This window comes from Lygodium microphyllum, chromosome 30 (assembly GCF_053477565.2).
Source record: "Lygodium microphyllum isolate KBCC chromosome 30, Lygodium_microphyllum_v1.1.10, whole genome shotgun sequence".
Classification (NCBI taxonomy): Eukaryota; Viridiplantae; Streptophyta; class Polypodiopsida; order Schizaeales; family Lygodiaceae; genus Lygodium; species Lygodium microphyllum.
In genome coordinates, this window is record NC_141164.1 from 33,333,808 (window position 1) to 33,358,767 (window position 24,960).

The 24,960-nt window shown below is 41.5% G+C and overlaps 1 protein-coding gene across 5 annotated transcripts in view; it reads right to left on the bottom strand.

Annotated features, from left to right (window-relative positions):
- Positions 1–18,090: 18,090 nt before the first annotated feature.
- LAF3 (Amidohydrolase family) overlaps positions 18,091–24,960 on the bottom strand; it is a 171,404-nt gene continuing 164,534 nt past the window's right edge. For 2 of the 5 annotated variants that reach the window (XM_087672309.1, XM_087672307.1), the window contains 3 exons: positions 19,175–19,306; positions 18,987–19,102; positions 18,091–18,852 (listed from right to left, as the gene is read on the bottom strand). In XM_087672309.1, the coding sequence (XP_087528435.1) occupies positions 18,675–18,852; positions 18,987–19,102; positions 19,175–19,306 (426 nt within the window). In that variant the 3' untranslated portion in view covers positions 18,091–18,674. The remainder of the gene's footprint in view (positions 18,853–18,986; positions 19,103–19,174; positions 19,307–24,960) is intronic. The other 3 variants (XM_087672310.1, XM_087672306.1, XM_087672311.1) reach the window with 2 other exon arrangements.

Genomic DNA, 24,960 nt, shown 5'->3' on the forward strand with positions numbered 1-24,960 from the left:
CCGCATACATCTTGCTATCGGCAATGTGCGCATAGTGACAAACTTCAGCAAGGGCTGTCTTAATTCCCCCACCTTTACGAAGCCACCGGTAGGAACTCCTACGACCACGCTTTAGACCGAGTCTGAACAGACGAAAACTACGGCCTCGTGCCGGGCTCCCGACCCCAGGCCCAAACCCACCAAGAGCGCTCACAAGGCCAAAGAGTCCAAGTTTCTATGGGTGCCAAAATGGCAGAAACCACATCCGGGTAGACCACCCAAGTATGATCCTAAACGTCAAATTTATCAACCGTCCCGACCCAAGAGGCAGTCTAGGCGCTATCACCGTAGACACACAACCACGCCGCGCTGGATTCCCCAAGATCTCTTGCGGGCACAAGGATACTACGAGGGCAACCCCTGGATTTGGGTGCCTAAAAATGGCCAGCTATGAAGCCCATCTACAAGCAATCGCACCCTAATGAGAGAGGCTTGCACAAGGGGCGCCCAACACATAGTCAGCAGGCCCTGGCCAGCTGTGGCTAGCAAGCCTCAGCTCATCTATCGACCAAAGCCAATGCCACAGGCCTTAAACCTACCTAATCCAGAGAACTTACAAACCACTATGACTACTCACTCAGAACCTAGCACAACCCCCATGCCCCCGGAGCCTCCTACATCATCTCAAAGTGCTTCAGAGTGCAAGGCCCAACCTGTGACACCGATGAGGGAGTCACAACTATCTAGTCCAGTTGCACCACCCCCGCCAGTGGGGCTTAAACCTTCATACATGATACGACCTTTCCTCTCCTTGGCTAAGGACCTTGCCGCAACTTCTGGGGATGACTTAATAACCTACATTAGAATGTTAGACGAAACTTTCACTACATTTGCTAGAAGCTATGAGAGGCTAGACCTAGGCCTTCTTGACGAAACGCTTGCTTTGGATGTTCATGCATTACCATGCACTTGGGAAGAATACGAACTTATGACCACTAAAGTACCCAAAATTGCTGCCAAACTGATAGCAAATGATGAAATCTCGAAGGATCAAGCTATCCTCAGAAGACTTATCACTTCGTATCGTAAGCCTCCTCGTTCTGCTCCTAAATGGGAGTTGCACGAGCTCACGCAAATGGCAAGCTCACCTTCCACATTCTTGCAGCAGTGGTTTACGCTAAGGATCCAATGGGAGAAAAAAGGTTGTCGAATAAAGACCAATGGTGAGCAACGCAGGGCAGTTAAAACTATCAAATATGACCCCACTTATATGGCACCTATCTTGTTTATGGTCTTGGCCATCACCCGTAATCAGCATTTGGATGACCATGTGCTTGCCCACCCCTACATTGACCAATTCCTCACCGAAGAGGAATTACATGTTGCCAGTCGCCTCAATACTGGAGATCTCTTCCACGACATTTTGACCTACATTTCCCAAGTCTCCATCCAACCATCTACTCTTGATTGTCATGCCCAACTCGAATACAATCCAAGCTTCTATAATTGGCTATTAACTAGGTAAGTCAATCCACGCGAAACAGTGCTTACCTCGTCCTTCATGTGCTAATCCAAGGAAGGATTCTTTGAAAGATCCCCGACGGAGGGGGGAATGTGAGCAAGAGCAGAGCAAAAATGAAAAGTTATGCTATCTAGCTAGCAAATTGTTATAATTAAGTAAGTTTCTATGGAAGACTAATGCAAAGTAAAACAATAGCTATGGTCAAGCCTCTAAGCAAGTGTACCCATCTTGGGCACATATATTTTTCTCTCAAACTGAGTTTTGATTAGAAATAAGCCGATTGTTAGGCATTAATGTTGGCATGGTGTGTTGACAGGTCACCACCATGGCAAGACATGACAAAGGGGGCAAACTCCCATTCTCTGAAGAGGAAATGACCAAATTCGGCATCAACATCGAGACGCGAGGATTCAGTCAGTTCACTTTCAAGCACACACTAAATCTGGACGAGGCCATCCTAGAGGAACCCGCGATCAAAGACTTGGTGGACAGATGCCACCTCCACAAGTACGTGGAAAAGGTGGGGCAGGCTATGGATTACAGCATGTGTGCAGATTTCCTGAGGAACTTCGACAAAAGCAGGAACTATGGCACCGTCACAGTAAGGACAGGGGAGCAGGAAAGAAGAATTGAAGTGCCCCTGAATGCAACAATCATAGAAAAGGCCCTGGGGCTTGTGCCCAAGAAAGAGAGACGGCCGAGAGGAGATGTTTACACCATGCTGGGGGTCAAGAAAGAAGCGGTGCACACCGTGGATGGAATGAGCTTGGCTGACATCCCGAAGCCAGTAGTGAAATTACAAGCAAAGATGATCCATACCCTCTTCTCGGGCCAACGGTACAATGCGCTTATGAACAGGATCGGGGTCCCACTATTGGAAAGCATAGCAGCCAGAGTTCCTGAAGAGATAGATTGGAATGGATTCATACAGAAGACCATTCAAAGTTCAGCTGCCCTCCTCACTCCGGCGGAAGCACCAGCAGGAGGAGAATCCCCTGCCTCCACTGCGCCCTCCGCAAGGAAGAAACCTGCGTCAAAGGCAGCTACAATCAGATACGGGGGTATCCTGACAGCCATCATAGATGAAGCAATAAAGGATGAGGGTGTCATGGATGAGAAAGCTGCGCATCAAAGCCCACCTCACCACGAAGAAGGGGAATCAAGCGAAAGAACAATAAGTGACAAGGGAGAGCAGGAGGTGCTGCCTCCACGAGCGAGCAAACCCGAAGAACAAAGCAAAAGTGATAGGGGACAGAAGGAGAAGAAAGAGAAATTAAGTAAGGAGGAACATGCTGACATCAAAAGGGCTCAAAAAGAGTCTTGAAGGGCTGAAGAAGAAAGGAGGAGGAAAGAGGAGGAGGAGCTTGTCAGGATAAGAGAGGAGTCGAAGAAGGCAGAAGAGGACATGAAAAGAAGGGCGGAGGAAGAAGACGAGGAGCAGCGACTCAAGGAGCTGGCCGAACTGGCGGAAGCTACACGAGGATCGGTGGAAGAGACCCATGGGGGCGGAGAACTCGAACCCGCAAGCCCTGGCCATAAAGCCGAAGCCAGCGCAAGTGTGGAAGCAGCTCCAGTGGTCGTAGGCAAGGGCAAGTCCCTCCTACATCCACTTCCTCCCTCCTTTGTGCCGACAATGGCTGAAACTACGACTACAACCACTGCACAACCCACGCCTCCCCTCGACACGGCACAGCTCATGACCATGGTGCAGATGCTCATGAGCAAGGTGGCCAAAATCGTCCTTGAAACTAGATTGAAAAGGCCCACCGCCCGCGCAGATGCTGAGTCACGGCAAGACCCTAAACGCCAAAGGCTGGAGGCATCGACCACCACGCCCAATCCTACCATCCTTGCCGATACTGACTATGACGCATATGTGGCCGAGTTACTGACACAATTGGATAAGGCAAAAGAAGAGAAGAAGGTGGCCCATCTGGAACTAGAGAAAGAGAAGGAGATGTCAGCGGCCCTTAGGCTAGAGGTCTCAAGGCAGGAAGCCGACAGACGGAGAGAAATAAAGGCCCTGCATGACCAGCTAGCAGAAAAAACGAAGGAAGCCCAAAACAATGAAAGCCGCCTTAGGCAAAGGCTGGAGGATGAGGAGCAGAGCCTGGTGGTAGAACAAAGGAACCTAAAACTATTGATGCAGCAATACAGTGATCTACAACAAAGGGTTGCCCAAGTGGAAATGCTCTACCGGGAGGTTCAGGAAGGCGAAGCCACTGTTCCACAAGAACATGCCATGGAGCCCCAGTCATGGCAGGAGCTGGAAGAACAGAACAGGCTAATAAGGGAAATCGAATTCCTGAAAAATGAAGGGCCAGGAGTCTCAGCAGCAGAGCTGAAGCAAAACAGCTACAGGATGAAGTACAAAGATTGCAAGATGCGCTGGAGACCTACGAAGAAGACGTAGAAGCCCTCATGGCCATGACCTTTAATCAAAAAAGGCTATTCCTTGCTGAAATCCAAAGCCAAGAGCAGTTGGTGCAGGAGAAATCAGAAATTCTGGCCGAGGCACACCACAGGCTCAGCATTGTCGATCAAGCAAGAGGGATCGCTGAAGAACAGCTCGCTCAGAAATTAAGAGAAAGAAACTAGTTATGGTTTTTATCAAATGAGCAGCAACAGGTAGTAACCACCCTGGCGAGCCAGCTGGAGGAACAAAGGCAAAGGATGGAGGAGAGAGCCATGGAGTGGGAAAGGAAAAACTTTGACAGGGTAAGGGACTTAACTGAACGCCTGGCGGTGGCAGAATGCGAAAGAATGCTTGTTGAAGCTAGGGTTGAGGCTGCAGAGATAACCACTAAGACCCAGCGATAGGCCTTTCTCAACACGGTGCTCCACGTGACGCAAGCTGAGGGCGATGATACAATGGAAAAGGTAAAAAGAAAGTTGGAGCTAACCGCCTGGGCTCTAAGATACGGTCTTCAAGAGCGGGAGCTTCCAACAAGTACAGGAATAACTAAAGAGCAACAATTCTACTACCTGCGCTGTATGGGCCTTTCCACTGCTGAGCTCAAGGAGTTAGGTTTTCAGGAGCAAGAGCAACCACCGCCACCACCACCAGTCATTCCTCCTGTGGTTGAGCGAAATGTCGAAGAGGGCCTGGACTTCGAGTGAGATGATGACGAAGAGCCACAAAGGATGCCGGAGTCCGCCTCAACCCGAGATCCCACAAGAGGAACCTACCGATGCCGAGCTACCTGAACACATAGTTGCAACAAGGATAAGGAGACAAGAGTTAGCTGAGGAGGCCCAACGCCGAGTACGCACACTTCCATGACAACTCCCTGAGGAGCCCACGCCACTAAGGAATGATACACATCCTGTAGACTGGCCCCAGGAGTTGGTCATTTGGTGCCAGCGAGAGCTACATAAGAGGCTGTTCGAGCTTTCATTCGCTTTTCCACGCTCCCTGAACCGGGCCCTACCTCTAGGAGTCATAGCCAAGATCAAAGATCTGGCTAACGAACTCACAAACAGATGGATGGAAGAAAGAAGCATGATAATCTAGGTGGAGACAAGAGCCACAAGAGTACTGGGAAGACAAGGTCAATCTAGTTCCCAAATCTATCCAAGGCTACGAGGCACAGCCGAAATGGCGAAGGAGGATTTGGGACGCCAATTTTGATGCCTGGACCGCATTTTGTAGTTCCCTCCCCGAAGAGCGTAACGATCCCATCTACATGCCCTACCCCCGTAGGCATCGAGTAGACTACGATAGAGATTTACACGGGGATTATGACTTCTCGAAAATCTATAATGTAAATGCTAGAAGCCCGGAGGAGTGCTTAGTATTTAGGGTAAAAGATATACTTCCCTCCATAAATCGTTTTCTTGTAGACTTCTCTTCCTGCCCCGATCCAGCATTCTTAACCACTTGTAATTACCTCCGGCTTCTCAAATTCTTGCTACTCTAGAAACCTGCAGCAGATGAAGCCCATCTCCCCCCACTCTTTTTTTATATTAACCTAGGAATAGATAGTAGAGCCATGACTCGGTTGATGATGTGCGCTACTCTCCTCCCTGCCTTCTGCTTAGAGCTCTTAGAAAATATGAGTGACACCCGTTTTGCAAGGTGTAATCACCCCTTCTTGTCCACCACTCCTCTGAGAGCTAAAGCCAGTATTAAAGAATACCTACAAAGTCGCACATTTTTATCACAATGCCTGCGACCGCCCCGTGACTAAATAGGTGCTACATGCCTTGCCCAATGTACTCTCTCCCATTCAAAAAAAACAAAAAAAAAAAGTGTTTGCAGTCTTCCTTCACTATTATGGTGCACCACACTCACTGCATCTAGAGTCCTCTCTAGCCCCTCCCCCACTTCACACTTAGGGCACATCAAGGGCAGGACTTTCAGACCTGTCACCCTAAGTTTTGCACCGCACCTCCAACGCCGCATGAACTGGGTCCTCAAGTGTGGGACATTACCAAGGGCTTGCCCAAGGTTAGACCCATCTCCCAGTTCCACTGGCACGGGCACCATGCACTACACAGTGAGACAGACACACCCCCCTAGGAAGTGCACCACTTTTCTTGCAGGTTATGTTCGTGTTTCAACAATGGGCTGCTTGGTTGAAGGAGATCATCTACTACATCCTCCAATGACAAGGAATTTTTCCAGGAGCTGGACATGACCCCATTACTGCAACTTCAGGAGCTTCACTATGAAGGTTTAAATGGCTCAACAGATTTCATGTTGCCAATCATCCGCCTACTGATGGTGGCTGCCATGACTGAAACAAATAAAGCAGAAGGAAAACCCAGTGATGGAGCTGCCATTGGCATAGATCTTGGAACCTCATCGTCCGATGGTCCATGCCCACCGCCTCAAGATCTACCAATCGCTTATTGATACCACAAGCCTGAAGACTTTCAACTCAAAACTGAAGATCCTCTACTCACCGCCAGGGGTTTTCAGCCCAGGCCACGGCTTTTCAAGGCAAACAGCGTTTGGGGGGTTTCTCCAGAATAAATCCCTCCAATACCATCCTCCTAAGGGATTGCTTATTGCTTCAAGCGTTTCAGATACTCAAAAGACGACCGGCTCCATAGGGGCGCCAGAACAGTGTGAAGGATGCCGAGAATCTTCATGAAGCCTAAAGCATGCCGGAATCTCTACTGGTCATCGTCATGAAACTCTATCACCTCTCATTCACAAGCATCAGTGTCATCTCCCCACCAGTTCCACCTAGCAATAGCACCATCTATCCCACTACTTCCCACCACAGTGCCATGGGACTAGCACTTGGCTAAGAGGGGGGTAATGTTTACCGCAGCACAGAGGAGCGGGAAATGGAAAAAGAGAAAAAGAAAAGGCACCTTAAATGGCAACTAGACCCAGGAAAAAATTAAATGCACGGGCACGATCCTCAAGAAGTCTTGGAGTCGCCCAATGAGAGTAAAAGAATAAAAAGCACACCATTAAGTGCGAAAACACTTCCAAAACCTTGTAAAAGAGCGCCAGGCTCACTCGTGTGCAAATTATATGCATTAGGTGGGGATAGGATAGACTAGAACGGTGGGAAATGAGGAAATGGGCCTAAGCTAATGGCCGGCCATGTAAAAAAGGGGCATGAATGCCCATGGAAATTAGGGCATGTATATAAAGTTAAAAAGTGAATGGGAAGCTCATTCTTGTGTGTGGCAAAAGCTTCTTCTTCTTCTTCTCTTGTTTCTTGCCTTCTTGCTTGTGCTTGAGAGAGGGATTGAGAGAGTGTGAGGGAGTGATTGTGTGAGAGTGAGGGATCTTGGAGAAGAAGCTCTCCATCTTTTCTCTTCATCTTCTCCTCCTCTCTTCTCTTCTCTTGTCTCGCGCATGGCTATGGAGGATGAAGCTCATGGGAGAGGGATTGAGGTTGCTTGAGCTTGCCTCAAGGATCGTGGAGCTACCGATGTGCAAGAAAGAGGAGGGTACTCGATCGAGCATCAAGGTAAGCTCACTACACCCGTAAGGTAGGCATTGTGTGTCAGCTATGTGAGAGGTCACCATGGCCGCTCGGTTCGAAACACTTGAGCAATAAGTGGTCCATAGGTCTTGGGGTAGAGCTTGAAGCTCCCCTCCAGATGCATCATGGTTGAGGAAATAAGAAAAAAGAAAAAAAAAGTTTCTATAACAACCAGGAAACAAGGGAGCATGGAAAGAAAAGAAAATAGATTTTGAATAACTTAGAAGGAAAATAGAGAGTAAGGGAAGAAAGAGATAGCACTAAAAAGGAGAGAAAATGGGGAGATCTCATTTGATCTTGTGAGAGATTGAGAGAGAGAGCAACAGGTTAGGAGAGAGTAGCAGGCCAAGAGAGCAACATAAATTGGTTGTGTCATCACTCTCAGTGGTTCCAAGTATGCTCAGAACCCTCCTTGGTGATTGAAGAATAAGGATAGGATCATAGCAGAAGTGCATGTGATTAATTGATGCATTTGTTATCGATTTTTTATCATTCAACATGTTTTTCTGCTACTCAGATAGCGCCCTAGGTCTTAGATGGCTAAGCCATAAAATTGGCCCTTGAACGATCGAGTCATCTAAGTCCATTTGAACATGCCCTTCTCAAACTCGAATAATCCACACTCGGAGGGCCAAGTTGGTCCACTTGGACACTTAAAAAAGTCTACCCCGACAATCCCACTTGGACACACATTCTCGGACACACCTAGATCCACTCGGACACACCTTCTCAGACTTCTATCTCAGTCGGACGACCCGACCATTCAAACATGCCAAATCCACCACTTGGACGGCCAAGTCTGGGACTCAGATGAGTCAAAGACCTACAACTTTGACATCGGAATTGGAAGACTACTTGAACCGGAACATGTTCTTAGGGACCATCTAGACCCCTAAACATACTAAAGGTTGTGAGCTAAATACTGAGTGACCCTAGCTAGATCCCATACCTGCAAGTGTGACCACAGAGCTAACCATCACCAAAATTTACCTTGATATGCCAAGAATTGACCAAATCAGCCAATCACTTGCAGCTTACTTCCCGGTAGAGGCACTATTTGACTGCCTCGTGTGTGTGTATGAATGATTTCATTGAAGATTGCACATTGCATTCTAGGCACTTAGGTGCTTAAGAAAAGTTGAAAGCCTGATTGTGTACAGAGCTCACCTTGCATTGCACCATCCAAGTATGTAAGCAAGCGTAAATGTATGAAGTGATTTCATTAACAAGGAATACACTAAAGGGGAAGTAAGGTAAGAAATGAACCCACTACTAGTAGGATGGACTTGCAACATCCCTAGGACCACAGGGACAAACTAAGAAACCCAACACTAAGAAGTGAACAGTCTTAAACCACCTGATAACCGAGTGAAGAAAGGAATGGATCACAATTAGAGATGTGTCCTTAGCCGACCTTTTCACCCTCATTGACACCTGAGTGGTTCAAGAGACAACCAACATGGTAGGTGCTAGCATGGACATAGGCATCCAAGATCTCGACCTAGGAAATTTTCTAGTCGACATAGAGCAACTCATATCACACTACGACCGTCAAAGGAAAATAACACACCACAAGAGATCTGCAAAAGAAATCATAGCTGATCTTGAGGAGGAGAGGAGGCTAGGAAGAGTTGCCCTCCTGCAATGCTTAGCCAAGTATAACCAAGAGCAACATGCTCAGAGGAGGGAGTGTTAGAGTTTGATCTTACATTGAGTGAGCTTCTCACGAAGCGATTGTTAGACGACGCTACCATAGAGCAAAGGGGAGCATCCCTAGTAACTTCATTGAAGCTGGGCTGAGAATCACTACAAATGCTAGAAGCCAGATCCTTATAGCTTCATTGAGTAGTTTGAGTAGGTGTGCCTCGATATCTTCCGCATTGTCCTCTTACACATCAATGCATAAAACATAGATGGAAAAGGCTACATCATGCTTGATGAGATCCATTGTGATGTGGTCCTGGGATGAGGTGGGTATAGCTCTAGTGCGGAGTTGTTGCCCCACATGCATCTGAGCTTAGTTTATTACCTTTGCATGGCTCAATTTGACACTTAGACTATACAAAAAATCTATTAGAATCCAACTAAGATTAGAGTTCTAGATGAAGCAAGTGAGAGGCTTCGCCTCATCACAAAATAATGCCAATATACTAGAGCTAGGATCTACCATGGAAAGTGAGCTCTCTAGATTCAAGGTCATGCAAAACCTTAGGTAATTTTGGTCTCTTGTAGGCACGTAGCATGTGGAGCTAATCCATGTGGCAAAGGCGGGAGTAGTAGCCATGCACAAAGAGAGAGAAGGAAGGAGAGCACAAGTATAGAGAAGTAGAGAATGAAAGTGAAAATGAGTTTGTAGATCTAACTTTTATGTATCAAGGGTTTAAATAAATGTTCTTATAAAAATTTTAACCTTAAAGTTTCAAATTGAAATCCTAACCATAGATATTGTATTTCAATAATTGAAAGCCACATTCAAAATTACTCAAATAGAAAAACACTTTATTGCACTTCATTATATCCTCAAATACATTTGGATTGCTGAGTATGTTCAAGTCTAGCTAGAGAAAATATTGGATTTTTTAAAGAAGAAAATCTAAAAGACCTTCAAACACAACAACTGAAAATCTAAATACTTCCAACACTTATTTTAATTTCTTCCAACAACAGAGCGAGTGCTCAAAAAATAACTAGAAGAGATGAGATGTAATATATCGTTATACAAAGACAATATTCCAAAGACTACAAAATCGCAGCCTATAATTTAATCGTGATTTTAACCAACGTGATTGACTAATTACAATATATATACTCATATGCTTGGATCACAGTAAACCAAATTGATCAAGATTAAAAGTACACAAAAGTTTTAAAAAAGTTTGTATTCGCTCCTTATAAGAATTTTCACAAGGATTCCACTATCTCAAGGATATGTGGAGCTACACATTCCATACATGTCAAGAATTGTTCACTAGAGGTCCTGACCTTTCTATTATCTAACTTGAAGTAGAAATCGCATAGGGGCTCATTGGATATTAATTGGATTTCTAGTCTCAAAAAAGAAATGGGCCAATGACTCTCTGGGCTGACTGCAAAAGGATTATGACCATTGCACAAGATAACCATATCTATGAGAGTTGTATATGTCTCATCTCAGGTATCTTGATCCAAATTGATCCACTCCCCTTACAAAAGTCGTTATATTGAAAGTGAATACATAGAGTTTATCTAGTGATGAAATACTTGTAGTTAAAACAAAAAATATGGTAAGTGAAAGTGACTAACATAACAATTCATCTAAGCAATACCTATATCAATTATATCAAGGTGACATACAATTCAATAACAAAGATTTACCTGAATGTAAGATCTAATTGATTGATATTGCACTTAATTGTCTCATCAAAATATGTTCTTTTGATCTGCCATGACTCACTTAATAGCTGACTCATCCATTTCTCAGATAGATACTTGCATTGATAAGTAATCTTTGTTTTTTCTCACAACCTCACATGAACCAAATAAATACGTAAACAATGAAAATGGAACAAAGCAATTAAGATGCACATTTGATGTTAGATTTCATAGCACTATTGATGTTAGATTTTATACTCGACTTACATACTCTTGACAACTCCAAGCTACCAATCAACCATTCTAGATAATGGCGGCAATGGGACATATTGCAATCTCTGACTTGCTACTACATACAATGAATTATAAAAAAAGATATTTTGAGTTGAAAGTTGACTTGCATAGTTATTATCATAGATTAAAGAACCTATGTCTTTATGCCAAACATGTATCTTACCGCTCAAACATTTCATATTCTGTAATCATGCAGAGTTGATGGATATAGAGCTATCAATAAAAAACATTTGAATTAGAATACAACAAAGATTATGAAAAATAACTTTGATGTAAAATAATAAAATTTAGTAACTTACTATTTTATTTATATCTTGCAATGTAGTTCTCGTCATGTATATATATTTGTTTATGCGTACAAACATGTTGGATCAACACTGTTGTTACTATACTTGTCCCATTAAACACTTTTATAAACTCTAAAATTTTATCTTTCCAATGTTTGCTCGAGTCTACAATATCCTTACGCTTGACCTTGAAACTTCCTTGAGCACTTGGATGCATCAAAGTCCAATCCAACTTATAGTATTTATCATCACAAATCCAGTTACCACTACTATCTTTCCTATTGAAGACCTCCAATTGCAAGTATGTTATTGATGTTTTTTCTCTGTGAAGACATCTATATTAACCAAATACAAACGTTACGTATTAGTAAATTTTTATGTGCTTTTATTATTACATGTAAGTGAATTTTTTCATATATAGAATAACTAGTATAATAATATTTTCATACACAAGCATCCCTTTGTCATTTCACATATACAATTCTAATATTATGCAATGCTATGAGACTACAACACTAATGCTATCTTATGCTATTCCATGGTTTTCTAAATATAAAAATTATTATCGTTGTACACTTAATGTTCAAATCTATACTAAACATTTGTTCCCATGGATTCTAACTAGATACCAAAAATAATAATTCATTAAAAATATTTATAGCTGCAACAAAGTTTTACATTTAATCACTATAGAGAGCAACGTGCTTGAGAGACTTTGTAGCTCTCAATCCTAAGGTTGTTAAAAAAGAAGCTAATTTTTGGACAATAGGTGTATCATGTTGAGATGGAGACCTAGGATACAATAGCAAAAGGTAGTTTAACTCAGAATATGTATAATTTGCAAATGTTTTCTTCAAATGGAATGATATCTAACCATGAAGCAGTTTAAAAAAAAGAACATTGTACCTGTAATTCTTTTCACAAAGAAGCCCAAAGATGTTGAACAAGAAGTTGAGTTATTACAAGATCATTGTTCCTTTACAGTGAGATTCTTGGAGTACAAAAATAAAAGAAATCTCATGTCAAAGTATGCATATAACTTAGATATGCTTTCTCCAAATGAGTTGAAATTTAACCATGCAGCAATAGAAAAAATGACAATATATAAGTGGATGATATTGAAGAAGTTGATTTTTTAGAAAATCATTGTTCTTCACACTGTGGGAGATTCTTGGAGTACAAAAGCAAATGAAAGTTTAATATGCATATAACTTGTATATATTTTATCCAAACGAGACGAAATTTAACTATGGAGCAACATAAAAATAAGACAACATACTTGTAAGTTTGTTTACAGAGAAATCTAAAGATGTTGAAGAAGAAGTTGAGTATTTAAAAGATCATTCTTCTTGACTATAAGAGACTCCTAGAGTACCAAAAGAAAAGAAAGTTCATGTCAAAGCATACACATAACTTACATAGGTTTTTTCCAAACGAGATGAAACTTTACCATAGAACATTCATGAAGAGAACACTATACTTGTAAATTTTTGTTAAGAAAATCTCAGGGCTTTTGTAGAAGAAGCTCTGCTCTCATAAAACATGAGAAACTCACTCTGTGTTGGTGTAGAGGTAATGAAATTTCACAGGGCTATAAATACGGCAAGCAACAATGAGACTATAAAATTTCATCATGAAAGAAGAAGCGGGGAAAGAAAAATGATAAATTTGAGTTTTTTCTAAGAAAGAGGGGGAAACTGAAAAGGGGAGATATGAAAAGTCAAACATAAAAATTTTAGAAAATGAAAATTCGAGTCACTAAACTTCAAGAAGTAACAACATTGTATTCTCCACATTTTCCCTTATTTTATTGTTGAGAGAAGATTTGGGCTAAGATATAGCTAAAAAATTAATGCTACATGAATCTAGAATCCCATCACTCTCATTGATTAGGCATATTTTTGTTTATTCACTCCTTAAGGGGCAAAAAAGAGAGTCCATATTTCTCCTAATGATATCCAAAGACTCTCAAGTGTGCATACAAGGGAGGTCTATGAAACCATACCTCCTCTAAAACTATACTATCAAGAGTGGTGTATGGTGATCTATTAATGAGATACTTGACAATAGTAACTACCTAATCCCAAAAGTGTTACGGTACACTTGCTTGACTAAGCATACTGTGGACTCTTTCTTGAATAGTCATGTTCATGCACTCTACAATACCATTTTTGGGATTGGATATAAGGGACAATTAAATGACACTTAATACCCCTCTCATCACATAGTTGCTCAAAAGCCTTAAGAGACATATTCACCCCCATTCTCAGACCATAAGCATTTCAATTGTTGATACCTAGACCAATTTTCAACCATCGCAAGAAAGTGCTATAGAAAAGAAGTGTGCGTGATGGCCAAAAGGACGTGGGATCCCATGAAGTAAGTACATCAAGGTAGGAGCTAATACATGTATAATGTAAGAGGAAAAGCTAGAGAAACTCTGGTGTATATGCCTTGTTTAAAGATCTTGTAAGCAAATAACTTAATACTCATATGAAATACTCTAGGCAATTAGCCTTTAGCTCGATTTCTCTCCCAGTAATTAGCCCTCAAGGAGGCTTTGACTTTGGTCAAACACACCTCAACTCAACTAGTAAGGAACCTAACAATACAATGTAATCCAATTAATTTCATAGCCTTCTTCTTATGTCACAGGGAGTCATACTAATATTCAGTTCATGTATGTGAGCTTTTGCCCCTACTCCATTGACAAGCACTTGAGCTCAATTCACAAACTTAGAATATCAGGTATGGAGTTGACCAATTGACTCTAAGGTAACAATAACTCCAAGTAGGATGATTTAGCATGGTGAAAGACTTTGGAAGTACAGGAACACACAATGGAAAGAAGGTTGAAGCACAAACTCTTCTCATCTTCGAAGTGTGTTGAGTTAAGGATTGCAAGGAGCTCGAAGCTAGACACACTTTGGGCAAGAAGGTAAAGGTAAGATGAATGAACCATGATAAGCATAACCTAACTCTCTCAATAACTTAAGCTTTATGCAAACACCCTTTTTGCTTTACTAATCATTGGTTGATGGCAGCCAAGTTGCTGCAGATGGTCTTCTTGACATAATTGCTAGTTTTGCTCTTCACCAGCTGTGCCTCGAGTCCTCTTCTTCTAATCTTGTTGTATGTCTTTCCCGTTCGTTCTTCCATATACTGCAGCAAAGCAAGGCCATTGACCTCTGCTGCAAGTGATGTCGAGAGGCAGCGTGAAAGCATATTTGGTCAAGACAACATCAACCTGCTTCGTTGCATGCAGAGGCATTTGTCACCTCAGCGCATTATATGACCACAACATGGAGAATTGCAAGGGTAATCATGAGAGCAAATATCTGTTTGTTGTTTTCAGGATGCAATCCATTGGCATTCAACGACCGTCATCTACAATGTAGACAGAGCCATCGCCTAACTTCATAGCTTGTATTCACAATCTGCAGTCAGAGGTCAGCACCCTCCATGGATTACAGCGGCAGAAACTTATGATTGTGGCGCTGCTGGAATGGGAAGAGATGACCACCCCAGTTTCTTCTCACGATCCTTCAGGCTTGCTCCTACTGATACTGCCCCTCTTCAAGCAGCCACCAAGCTCCTTTAAGATCCTGCTCATCACAATCACGCCTTGGTATTGAAGCTTCTCTCCACCTTCTCAAATCTGATTCTTGCTTAATGGGATAGACTCAAACCTTATGCAAAAGATCACATATAAATGTAATAAAATACTTTGTGCCACCTAAGATGGCTATGAACTTTTGAATGCACAAGAACCAAATGCTCACCCGCACACATATAAGTAGACTTCTTATATGAATTATGAGTCTGCTTGCCATAAAGATAATGCTCACATGAATTAAAACAAGAGTAATCTATGGGCGAGAGATACTGCAAACGGATCAATACTTTCATTTCTTTCAAAGACGTGTTCCCAATGTAGCAATGCTATAAAGATACATGTGAAAGGTCTGTCATAGAGCCAACACATGGCCAATAAACCTAGAAACAAGGAAAGGGTTGAGACAGCCAGCCTTGGCACCTTAAGTTAAAATAAGACTACCATGGGTAATCTTCCATGAGAAATCACCAAAGGATACATGGTATCTATCACCATTCAATTGTGTAGTTGAAATAAGACTTATTATCAAAGCCAAGACATGCCATACATTATGAAGTACTAGTATCAAAGTATAGTCTAACATTACCTATGCTAATGATATCCAATGCAGTGTCATTCCACAATCTAGTTGAACCCATAATAGTACAATAGCTAGCCCTTGTCTAAAATTCCAATTCGAATAAAAGATTAATAATTTTCTCCTTTTACCTTCGATGCTGATTGACTAGAGCTGCAAGCAAACTTTGGTGGGCTAACCTTTGGTGGGTGGCTCTAGACTAGAAGAGACGGTACTGGAGACGAACTTGTAAGGTGGCAGCACAACTACAGGATTAGGATGTAGACGCATGTGATGGAATAGGTGGCTTAGGCGGGCCACACAAGTAGCTAGAGTAGGAGGCGTTAGTGTTGGCAAATAGGCTACTAGGAGGCGTAGGCTGACGAGGGATGGTTGGAGCAGTGTCAGAACTAGAACGCAAGTGCAAGGAGCTATGGCAACACTGATGGCTGTGTCAAGTACTGCCTGCTGAGATAAGTTAGATGAGGAGCAACAACACTAGTAACCACTAGTGAACCTAGTGGTGGCACTGGTGATAATGCAGACAATTGCTACAGACAGAGGCAACAACTCACTAAGATGAAGCTAGAGCTTGGCAGGTGGTTGTAAGCTCCAAGAAGAGAATAAGCTAAACTCAACTCTGATACCAAATGCGAGAGAGGAAAAATCAAAACTCAATTAAGAATACACAATTTTGACAGTGAAAAGTGTGAGAGTGAAGACATAACTCACAATGCAATAATCAAGAGTATAATGTGCAAGTACAAAGTACAACTCTTAAACCTTAGGGTTGTTAATGTGTGTTCACACTTGAAAGGTGTAAAACATGACAAGGATCCGAATTGTGTAACATAAGTACATAAAATAAAGGAGATTAAAACTAGGGGAAAAAACCTATCATAAGGAGAGTAAAAAGTATCCCAATGTCCTACAGAGGATCATCGACACTTCTTTGTGAGCATAGGCATGAGTCAAACACAACTACTTACTTTTGATGTCCCTCTCATATAGAGCAACTTACTTATCACATCCCTAGTTACACCCAAGAACTCTTTCTCAACTTCACCATGCATACTCTATACATATCTATTGAATGCGTAATTCTCACATTGCCACCTAACCACTACCACCTCCAACTTCATCATCTCCTTTCATAATTGGTAGATGTGCTTAACTCCACATTGTTATTATCAACAAGTCTTTACATCATTGACCAAGCATAGTAAATGTTTGCCTTAGTATTACTTTTTAACTATGTGATGTGTATATATTGACTTTATCATGTATCATTTCATCGGAGGAAATAATTTGAAGGTATGTAAGGAAAGATTATTCTTGAAATGCACAAAGAGATTCTTGATGAATATGGCAGCCCCAAGGCCTTACAGCCATAAGAACTCCAAAAAGGTGCCAAAGTGAAATTCTATTTAACAAAAGCCTTTGATGAGACAATTGTCTTGCACCACAACAAGACCACAACGATGGAGAAGTTGTGTTAAGGTGATCCCTTAAATATATTTTAGATGTGAAACAAAATCAAAAGCTTATCATGTTTTGGAACAAATCAATATTCACCACATTGAATTTTGAGATTAAGGTCCTCACATCCTTTGCTAACACTAAAGTTTCCATTAGGCCATTGGCAATCACTATCAAAAGCATGTATAAAAAATGCTCCTTACATTTAGGAAATTTTGCTAACCTAGTATACATTGTTAGTAGAATACCCTAGAACTAATGCTTTTGTATGTACCATTAGAGCTATTGTCCTTTGATCTATGTCCTTAACAAGGCAATTTGTAGGTTGTATAACTGTGTGCCACATTGCAACATAAAGAAATGAAGTTGGTAGATGTATTTGTGAAAGCTCAGTATGCTGGTGGGACTCTAGTTGGGATAACGAATTGAACCTAACTTTATATTGGGTAGGACCATTGCCACATGTGACCTTGTTATACACCCTTTAGGATCTTCCTCTCAAAGCCTACAATAGATGTGTACCCTAAGAGACATCATTTGAACCAATATTAGATGAGCCGTTTATACAAAAGTGCACAAGACAAATAAAGAGTCCCTTGAAAATTACAACCAACGATTATACTCTTGGAGTCCAATTACTCTTATCACTAACTCTCCATGCAATTACCGAGCTTCCACATTCTTATGGTCCATGAGATTGAAACTCCTTTTCATGCACGGTCTATCCTTCACAACCAAACAATCATGGGTGCTCACCGGTTGAAAAAATGCCTTCCTTGTAAGAACATAGTCAATAGGTTTGAACACACCACCCTACACTCAAGTGAAGGTTCACAAGCATCAATATTTTGCATAACATAAGCATCAATATTTTTGCATAACATGTGCCAAGAATCCATATCATACAAACTGAGCTTCCTTCTTGCTAAGTGAAGATCAGATCCTTAACATGTTCAAACACACCACTCTGCCCTTCAATGAACGTTCATAACTTAAAAAAGTTTTGCATTCATAATCACAAATATATGTCAAGAATCAACATCACAAACATTGAGAGCTTTCTAACTAAGAGGAGATCAAATCCTCACCATGCACATCCTGAATCTCCTGGTCCAATACATCACAAGAAAGCCATCTTGATACACCATCATGGATTCCAAGAAAGGATTCCAGCCATCTTAAGGTAAACACCATATCTAACGTTCCACAAGCCCTAAATTACCATCTTTCCAACTTGCTTACTATTCCGTATACACAAGCCAAGAGATCCCGGTTTGTAACCACCACCTTTCCACCTTTCCATACACAAACCAAGAGATACAACTGCTGCAAATAGTTTATCTTGCACCATGCGAAGTACAAATATGATGCTCTTTGTTCCATGCACTGTGCAAACAATCTGTAGATGATCAACACTCCAAAGGAATTCCATTATTTCAAGTATTCCATAGGTGCATGCAGTCCGAAAGTTTTAGAAGAATATGAGAATTCAATAATGATCAAAACTAACAACGGCTGAGGAGAAATCCATTAATGAAGGACTCAGACTCCAAAAAGACATTGCCCATTAATATGAGACTTCATAAGCTGCTTCTCATAGTCTTATAATGAGAGAGCTTAGTTAATATAGAAGTTCGCTTTATGCTTGAGTCTTAGAGAATACTTTCACCCCTCCAACATATGTTTCCAAAACCTCAATTTGATCAAGATCTTTAAAAAGATCACCAGAAAGTACAGCAAAATCAGCAAACTTCCCCACCAACAAGGACCCTATATCATCCTCCCTAAAGCTTGCATATGCTGCTGAGTATGTATACCTGCAATATACAGTAAAATATCTCATCTTTGAACACAATCTTTTGTACAGGCATCCTTGCATACTTTCATTGACCTATTTGAATTTTCTTGAAAATTGAAACTGGAACGAGCAAGCAGAGTGAACTTTACACACCCTCTGAAAGCATCTTCAATGTCTATACATTCTGAAGGTATCCATGGAGCAGTCCAACCATCTGGCAACCGTGTAACAGCTGCTTGCATTCCCTTCAAAGGATTCAGACTTGCCACCTGTGCACAAAGGATATGGCATTACAACTGTAATCAGGAAGTATGAACACAATCAGAGCGCAAGTCACTCACAGGCCAATCTGATCCAAGCGCAAGTATGGTTCCATTTGCCAGCAAAGATTTCAACAAGTAAGACTCTCTCAGGGACCTTTCTACTCCAAGTTTTTTGTCGGCGTAATCTGCATCATCAAGCAAGTGCTCCGGCTGCACATATAAAACAGTTGACAATTGCATTCAATCTAGCTTGAAAATATTGTTACAATGAAAGGCAGCTTTTTCTAGTACCATGAAGGTAACAAGATTATACTTAATGACTTACAGTGTGAAGCCTTTAACCAAAACGACAAAATAAACCACTTATGATTTAAGGTGTTAATAATTGGCAACATTTAAGAATATAACCCATTTGATTAAATCATTCCCGTAAGCCACATGTTGCACTGTTTGCAATTCAATATACTGGCCATGCATATCTCCTGTACTGCTTTCAGGTCATCCATAGCATACTTAAGAGCCACTCTCCAAAAGCTAATTTCCCTTCACAAGATTCATCTAGATGACAGGATCTTGTTTTACAAAGAAATGCTGTATTCATGAGCAAGGCCACCAGTATACATGAGATCCAGCATAAAAATAATGGCTGCAGTCTGACTCAGACAGAATTTTTCTGGGAGTGCAACATCATGGATACTATTTTACTTTTGGGAAGACTGGCCCTGGCAAAAGCTGAGCACCTTATCTTCTTGCTTCTTGGTTTCGAGACGGCCTAAAATTTCCACATAAAGGCAAGGGCTGTTACGAGTCCTACAAAAAGGACTTGATGATTCATTTCTGCTACATTGAGTGTGATCACCACACTTGGACTCTAGGCCCAATGGGCATCACATATGCACATACCCTATAGGGATGGTGTGCGTTTGTCATATGGACACTAGCCGCTGTGACACAACTTAAGCCCATTATGCTGTTGATCCCAAAGCTCAAGTTAGCTTGTGTGATTCTACAGCTGGGAAGTGAGTCTAGTGTTCATTTCCTTATGTCCTTTCTATGTAAGTATGGCTTGTGCTATGTTTTGTGTGCAAGTTGGAACCCAAGGGCACATTCACACTTTGATGGAGGAATGGTATGGGGCAAATCATGCAGTATTTGTCACAACTCATGTTTGAGAAAAGTTATAAGGATGCAAGGCAAAGGCAAGTTATAACAGGCTGACAACCTTTTGACTTCTCTTGTAGCAGTTTGCAAGAGTCTCCACACAAGCAACTTAATTAGTCCAAGTCAAGGATATGGATTAATAGCCATAAAGCAAGCAATGCAATGTAGGAGACTCCCCTGAAGTCAAAATAGGCCCACATACAGGTATCCAACAAGATTTTGGGCAGGTCATCATGATGAACCCACATGTGCAACCAAAGAACAGTTTGTCATGTTTGAACTGTTGATTAAATTTAGTAAAAGAAGAAAATATTCCTTAGTGCAAAATTTGAAGTGTTGAGTAGTGGCCACAGGATCCTTGAAGAGTGGACATTCTAAAACAAAAGACTAGTCAATGTATGTAAAGTGTCCTGAAGTTCCATTTTAAAAAAAACAAAGGGATATTCTCATTAATTTGGTATTTTCAAGCAAGATTTAAAATGCTTTTAGAGATTTCGATAAAAAATTTAACAGGATGACCATGCAGAGCACCTCTCACACTACTGAATGATATATTAAACAACATAATTGGAGCAAAATATAGCATTCAAAAGAATACTTGAAGAGCAAGCCCAAATCAATTTAATGATTAATTTATTTGTGTTTATTTCTCATTGGCAAAGAGTGGGAAGAAACAGTTGGCATCCTTTGATATATTGCTATTAAATTTTATTCTTTAGCCCTCTTCATAATTAACCTACTTATTGAAAGTGGGGGAGAAGTTAAAGACACCAGTGATTCCTGAGAGTAGCAAACTCGATGGTAAAAATTTACCAAATTTGAAAGTTTAAGATGAGGAACTTGCTGATGATGAAGGACCTGTGGGGTGTCACCACAGGAGATGAAAGAAGATCGCTTGTTCCAATAAAAAAGTTAGCCTTGAAGGTATTTTCAAAAAGGAGTGACGAACAAGAAATTTTTAAAGGAAAGGAAGATGAAGCAGAAGATAAGGTGCCCTTCATCAAAGGCATCTCATGCCTTACAAGAGGGCATTCACCTGACGTCACCCTCAATCTCAATGGATGGAGGTGTTTCAAGATCAAAAGAATCAAGCTCATTCTTTCCCTTCTTAAACTCCATTTCTTGAGCTGCAACCTGCAATGCATGGGTTCATCCTTCTGACATATCCACATATCTTTGTCTTCTTTCTTGTATCCTAACTCCATCATAATACCTTTTACCTTTGAAAACACATCCATTCTCCATCCTTCTCCCTTCACATAATACTCCATCATTTCTTCCTCTTCTTGGACTCCTTCAAGTTGGCATTCTTCAAGATAGGGGTAGTCGGTGTAGAGGTATTCTCTTTCTAGTTGGTGCAAGGAGTCCTTTCTCCATAACATAAAATGGACGTTCCTAGTAAGATCATTCAATATAGTGACAGTCCAGGGCAAGGCGGCTCCAGGGATTCCAAGGCCAAGGTGGCGTGGGCAACCATTATACGACATCAGTCAGAGGGAGGGCTTGGGATCATAGACCCAGAGTATGGCTCTCCTGGCAAGCTAGTGTTGAGATATCGAGCTCCACTCGTGATATGCCAGGGTGACCGTTGTGCATTTATGTCATCGACTTGTTAGCTGCAGATGCGGTTGGTACACCGCCCATTAATAATAGATAGATGACAGCTATCCTTATCTACTCTAGTTCGTGGCTTAGTTAGTATGCCACCTTAGTTAGTTGAGTTTGGTTTGAGACCCATATATAGGGTTCTCCTATTTCTTTGTACAAGAGTTCTTTTGGCTTACACAACTAAGAAGAGGAAAACTGTTTTCAGCCTCCACCTGTGTGTGTATTCCCCCATTGTGCAAACAAGAAAGCTACAAGTGAGACTCCTTCCTTCTCTCCCACAATCTTGACCGGAGCCTCACTTGTAGCTTTCTTGCTTGCACAATGGGGGAATACACACACAGGTGGAGGCTGAAAACAGTTTTCTTCTTCTTAGTTGTGTAAGCCAAAAGAACTCTTGTACAAAGAAATAGGAGAACCCTATATATGGGTCTCAAACCAAACTTAACTAACTAAGGTGGCATACTAACTGAGCCACGAACTAGAGTAGATAAGGATAGCTGTCATCTATCTATTATTCATGGGCGGTGTACCAACCGCATCTTCAGCTAACAAGTCGGTGACATAAATGCACAACAGTCACCCTGGCATATCACGAGTGGAGCTCGATATCTCAACACTCCCCCTCGAGCTCAACCCCAATTCCTGCACACCAAGCAGGTCTCTGAACTTGCGCAGCTTCTCTGCGCCCAATGCCTTCGTGAATATGTAAGCTACCTGCCTTTGTGCTAACATAAACTAGATCAATAAGACCTAGTAAAACCCTCTCTCGCACATAGTGATAATGCACCTCAATGTGCTTTGTTCTAGCATGATAGACTGGGTTATTTTGCCAAGTGTATACTGCTCATGTTGTCACAATAAATGACAACTGGTCCATCTGTAGGCTGATGCATATCATAAAGTAGCTTATGCAACCAAGCTACCTCACATGCAGCCATTGTTGCACCCTTGTACTCAGCCTTTGTGCTCGAAAAGGCAACTGTAGGTTGTTTTTTGCTGCTCCAAGTGATTGCAGCACTCCCAAAAGAGAACACATATCCACTGGTAGATCGTCTATCAGAAATACTACCAGCCCAATCAGCATCAGTGTATCCATGCAACTGTATCTAAATCCTAGTCTCATAAAATAGTCCATACTGCAATGTGGACTTCACATACCTGAGTATGCGTCTAGCCGCATCCAAATGCAGTTTTCCTTGGAGCTTGCATAAACTGACTTACCAATCCAACAACATAGCTCAAATCTGGCCTGGTAATAGTCATATAAATCAAACTTTCTACTATGCGTCTGTACATAGTAGGGTCTTCGAGAAGCTTACCTGCATCTGCGCTCAGCTTCACATTCTGCTCCAAAGGAACTGAGATAGGCTTATAGCCTGTCATCCCATATTTGGACAACATGTCCAATCCATACTGTCTTTGCAAGAGCCATATCCCACTTGGTGATCTAATCATCTCAATGCCCAAGAAATAACGCAGCTCTCCCAAATCCTTCATCTCAAACTTCTCCTTCAATAGCATTTTCACATGAAGGATATCTTCATCACTATCACCTCTCATAATCAAATCATCAATATAAATGACAAGTAGCATAATACATTTCTCTGTTTTTCTCACATAAAGTGAGAAATCTGCCTTGGAAATCTGAAAGCCAATAGTGACAAGATACTGAACTATCTTGTCAGACCATGCTCTAGGTGCTTGCTTCAAGCCATACAAGGCTTTATTCAACCTGCAAACAAACTCAGGATGAACAACATGCACATAACCTGGTGGCTACTCCATATAGACCTCTTCTTGCAAATCACCATGCAAGAAGGCATTCTTTACATCCATCTGATGTAAAGACCGTCCCTTTGATGCAGCCATAGCAATGACTGCTCTTACGGTTTCCATCCTTGGAACCAGACTGAATGTTTCTTCATAATCAATGCCATATGCTTGTGTATACCCCTTGACTACTAATCTTGCCTTGTATCTATTCACAAAACCATCTGCATTGTGTTTCACCTTATAAACCCACTTACAATCAATTGCATTCTTATCTTTAGGCAAAGGTACCAATTCCCATGTAGCATTTGCTTCCAAGGCATCCATTTCTTCATCCATGGCTTTCTCCCATTTTTCTTTTTCTATGGCTTGCTCAAAAGAAGTGGGTTCTAGTTCCTGTATCACTTTGACCATATATGCATAGTAAATGGCTGTAAATCCATCATATTTCAGCCTATCCACAGGATACCTATCTAGTAGACCTGCGCAAAGTAGGTTCACTCCCAGGTGCTCTCAAAACATCCCTGGTTTTCCTTACTCCAGGTGTAACAATAGAAGGTATACCCAACTCATCATCAATGCTCTGTTCTGAGCCACTGGATTCACCATCCACATAAGAGTGACCTGCATTCACATCAAACATGGGCTGATCTATCTTCTTTTTTCCTTTTCGTGATACCTGCATACCACTATCTGCATTGTTTTGAGGAGATTCTCCTGATCTCAATCTGCTTGTCCATGGCAAAGAATGTGAACCACTGCTAGAGGACACTCTAGGTCCACTAATATCTTGTGACTGTTGTGAATTCTGTGTAGCATTACCATTTTGTGCATCTACATTATCAATCACATTTACTGGTTTATACCAGCTACTCATCTTATCGAAAACAACATCTCTGCTCACTGTAAATTTACGAGTAGAAGGGTTATAGTATCTATACCCTTTTTACTGCAGAGAGTAACCAATAAAGATGCACTTTTCAGCTTTTGGATCCAACTTGGATCTCAACTTATCTCGCACATAAACATAGGCAATGCAACAAAAAATTTTCAAATAAGAAATATCTGGTTTCCTATCAGTATACCTCTCCTCTGGAGTCATGTCATGTATTGCTGCAGTGGGAGTCCTTTTTATTATGTAGATTGTTGTAGCAACTGCCTCAACCCAGTAAAAATCAGACAGGTCTTTTTCATTGAGCATGGCATGAGATACCTCTCCAATATACCTGTTTTTTCTTTCTGCAATTTCATTTTGCTGTGGGGTATGACTACATGAATATTGCTGCTTTATGCTATGCTCTTGCAAGAACCTTGCAAACTCATTT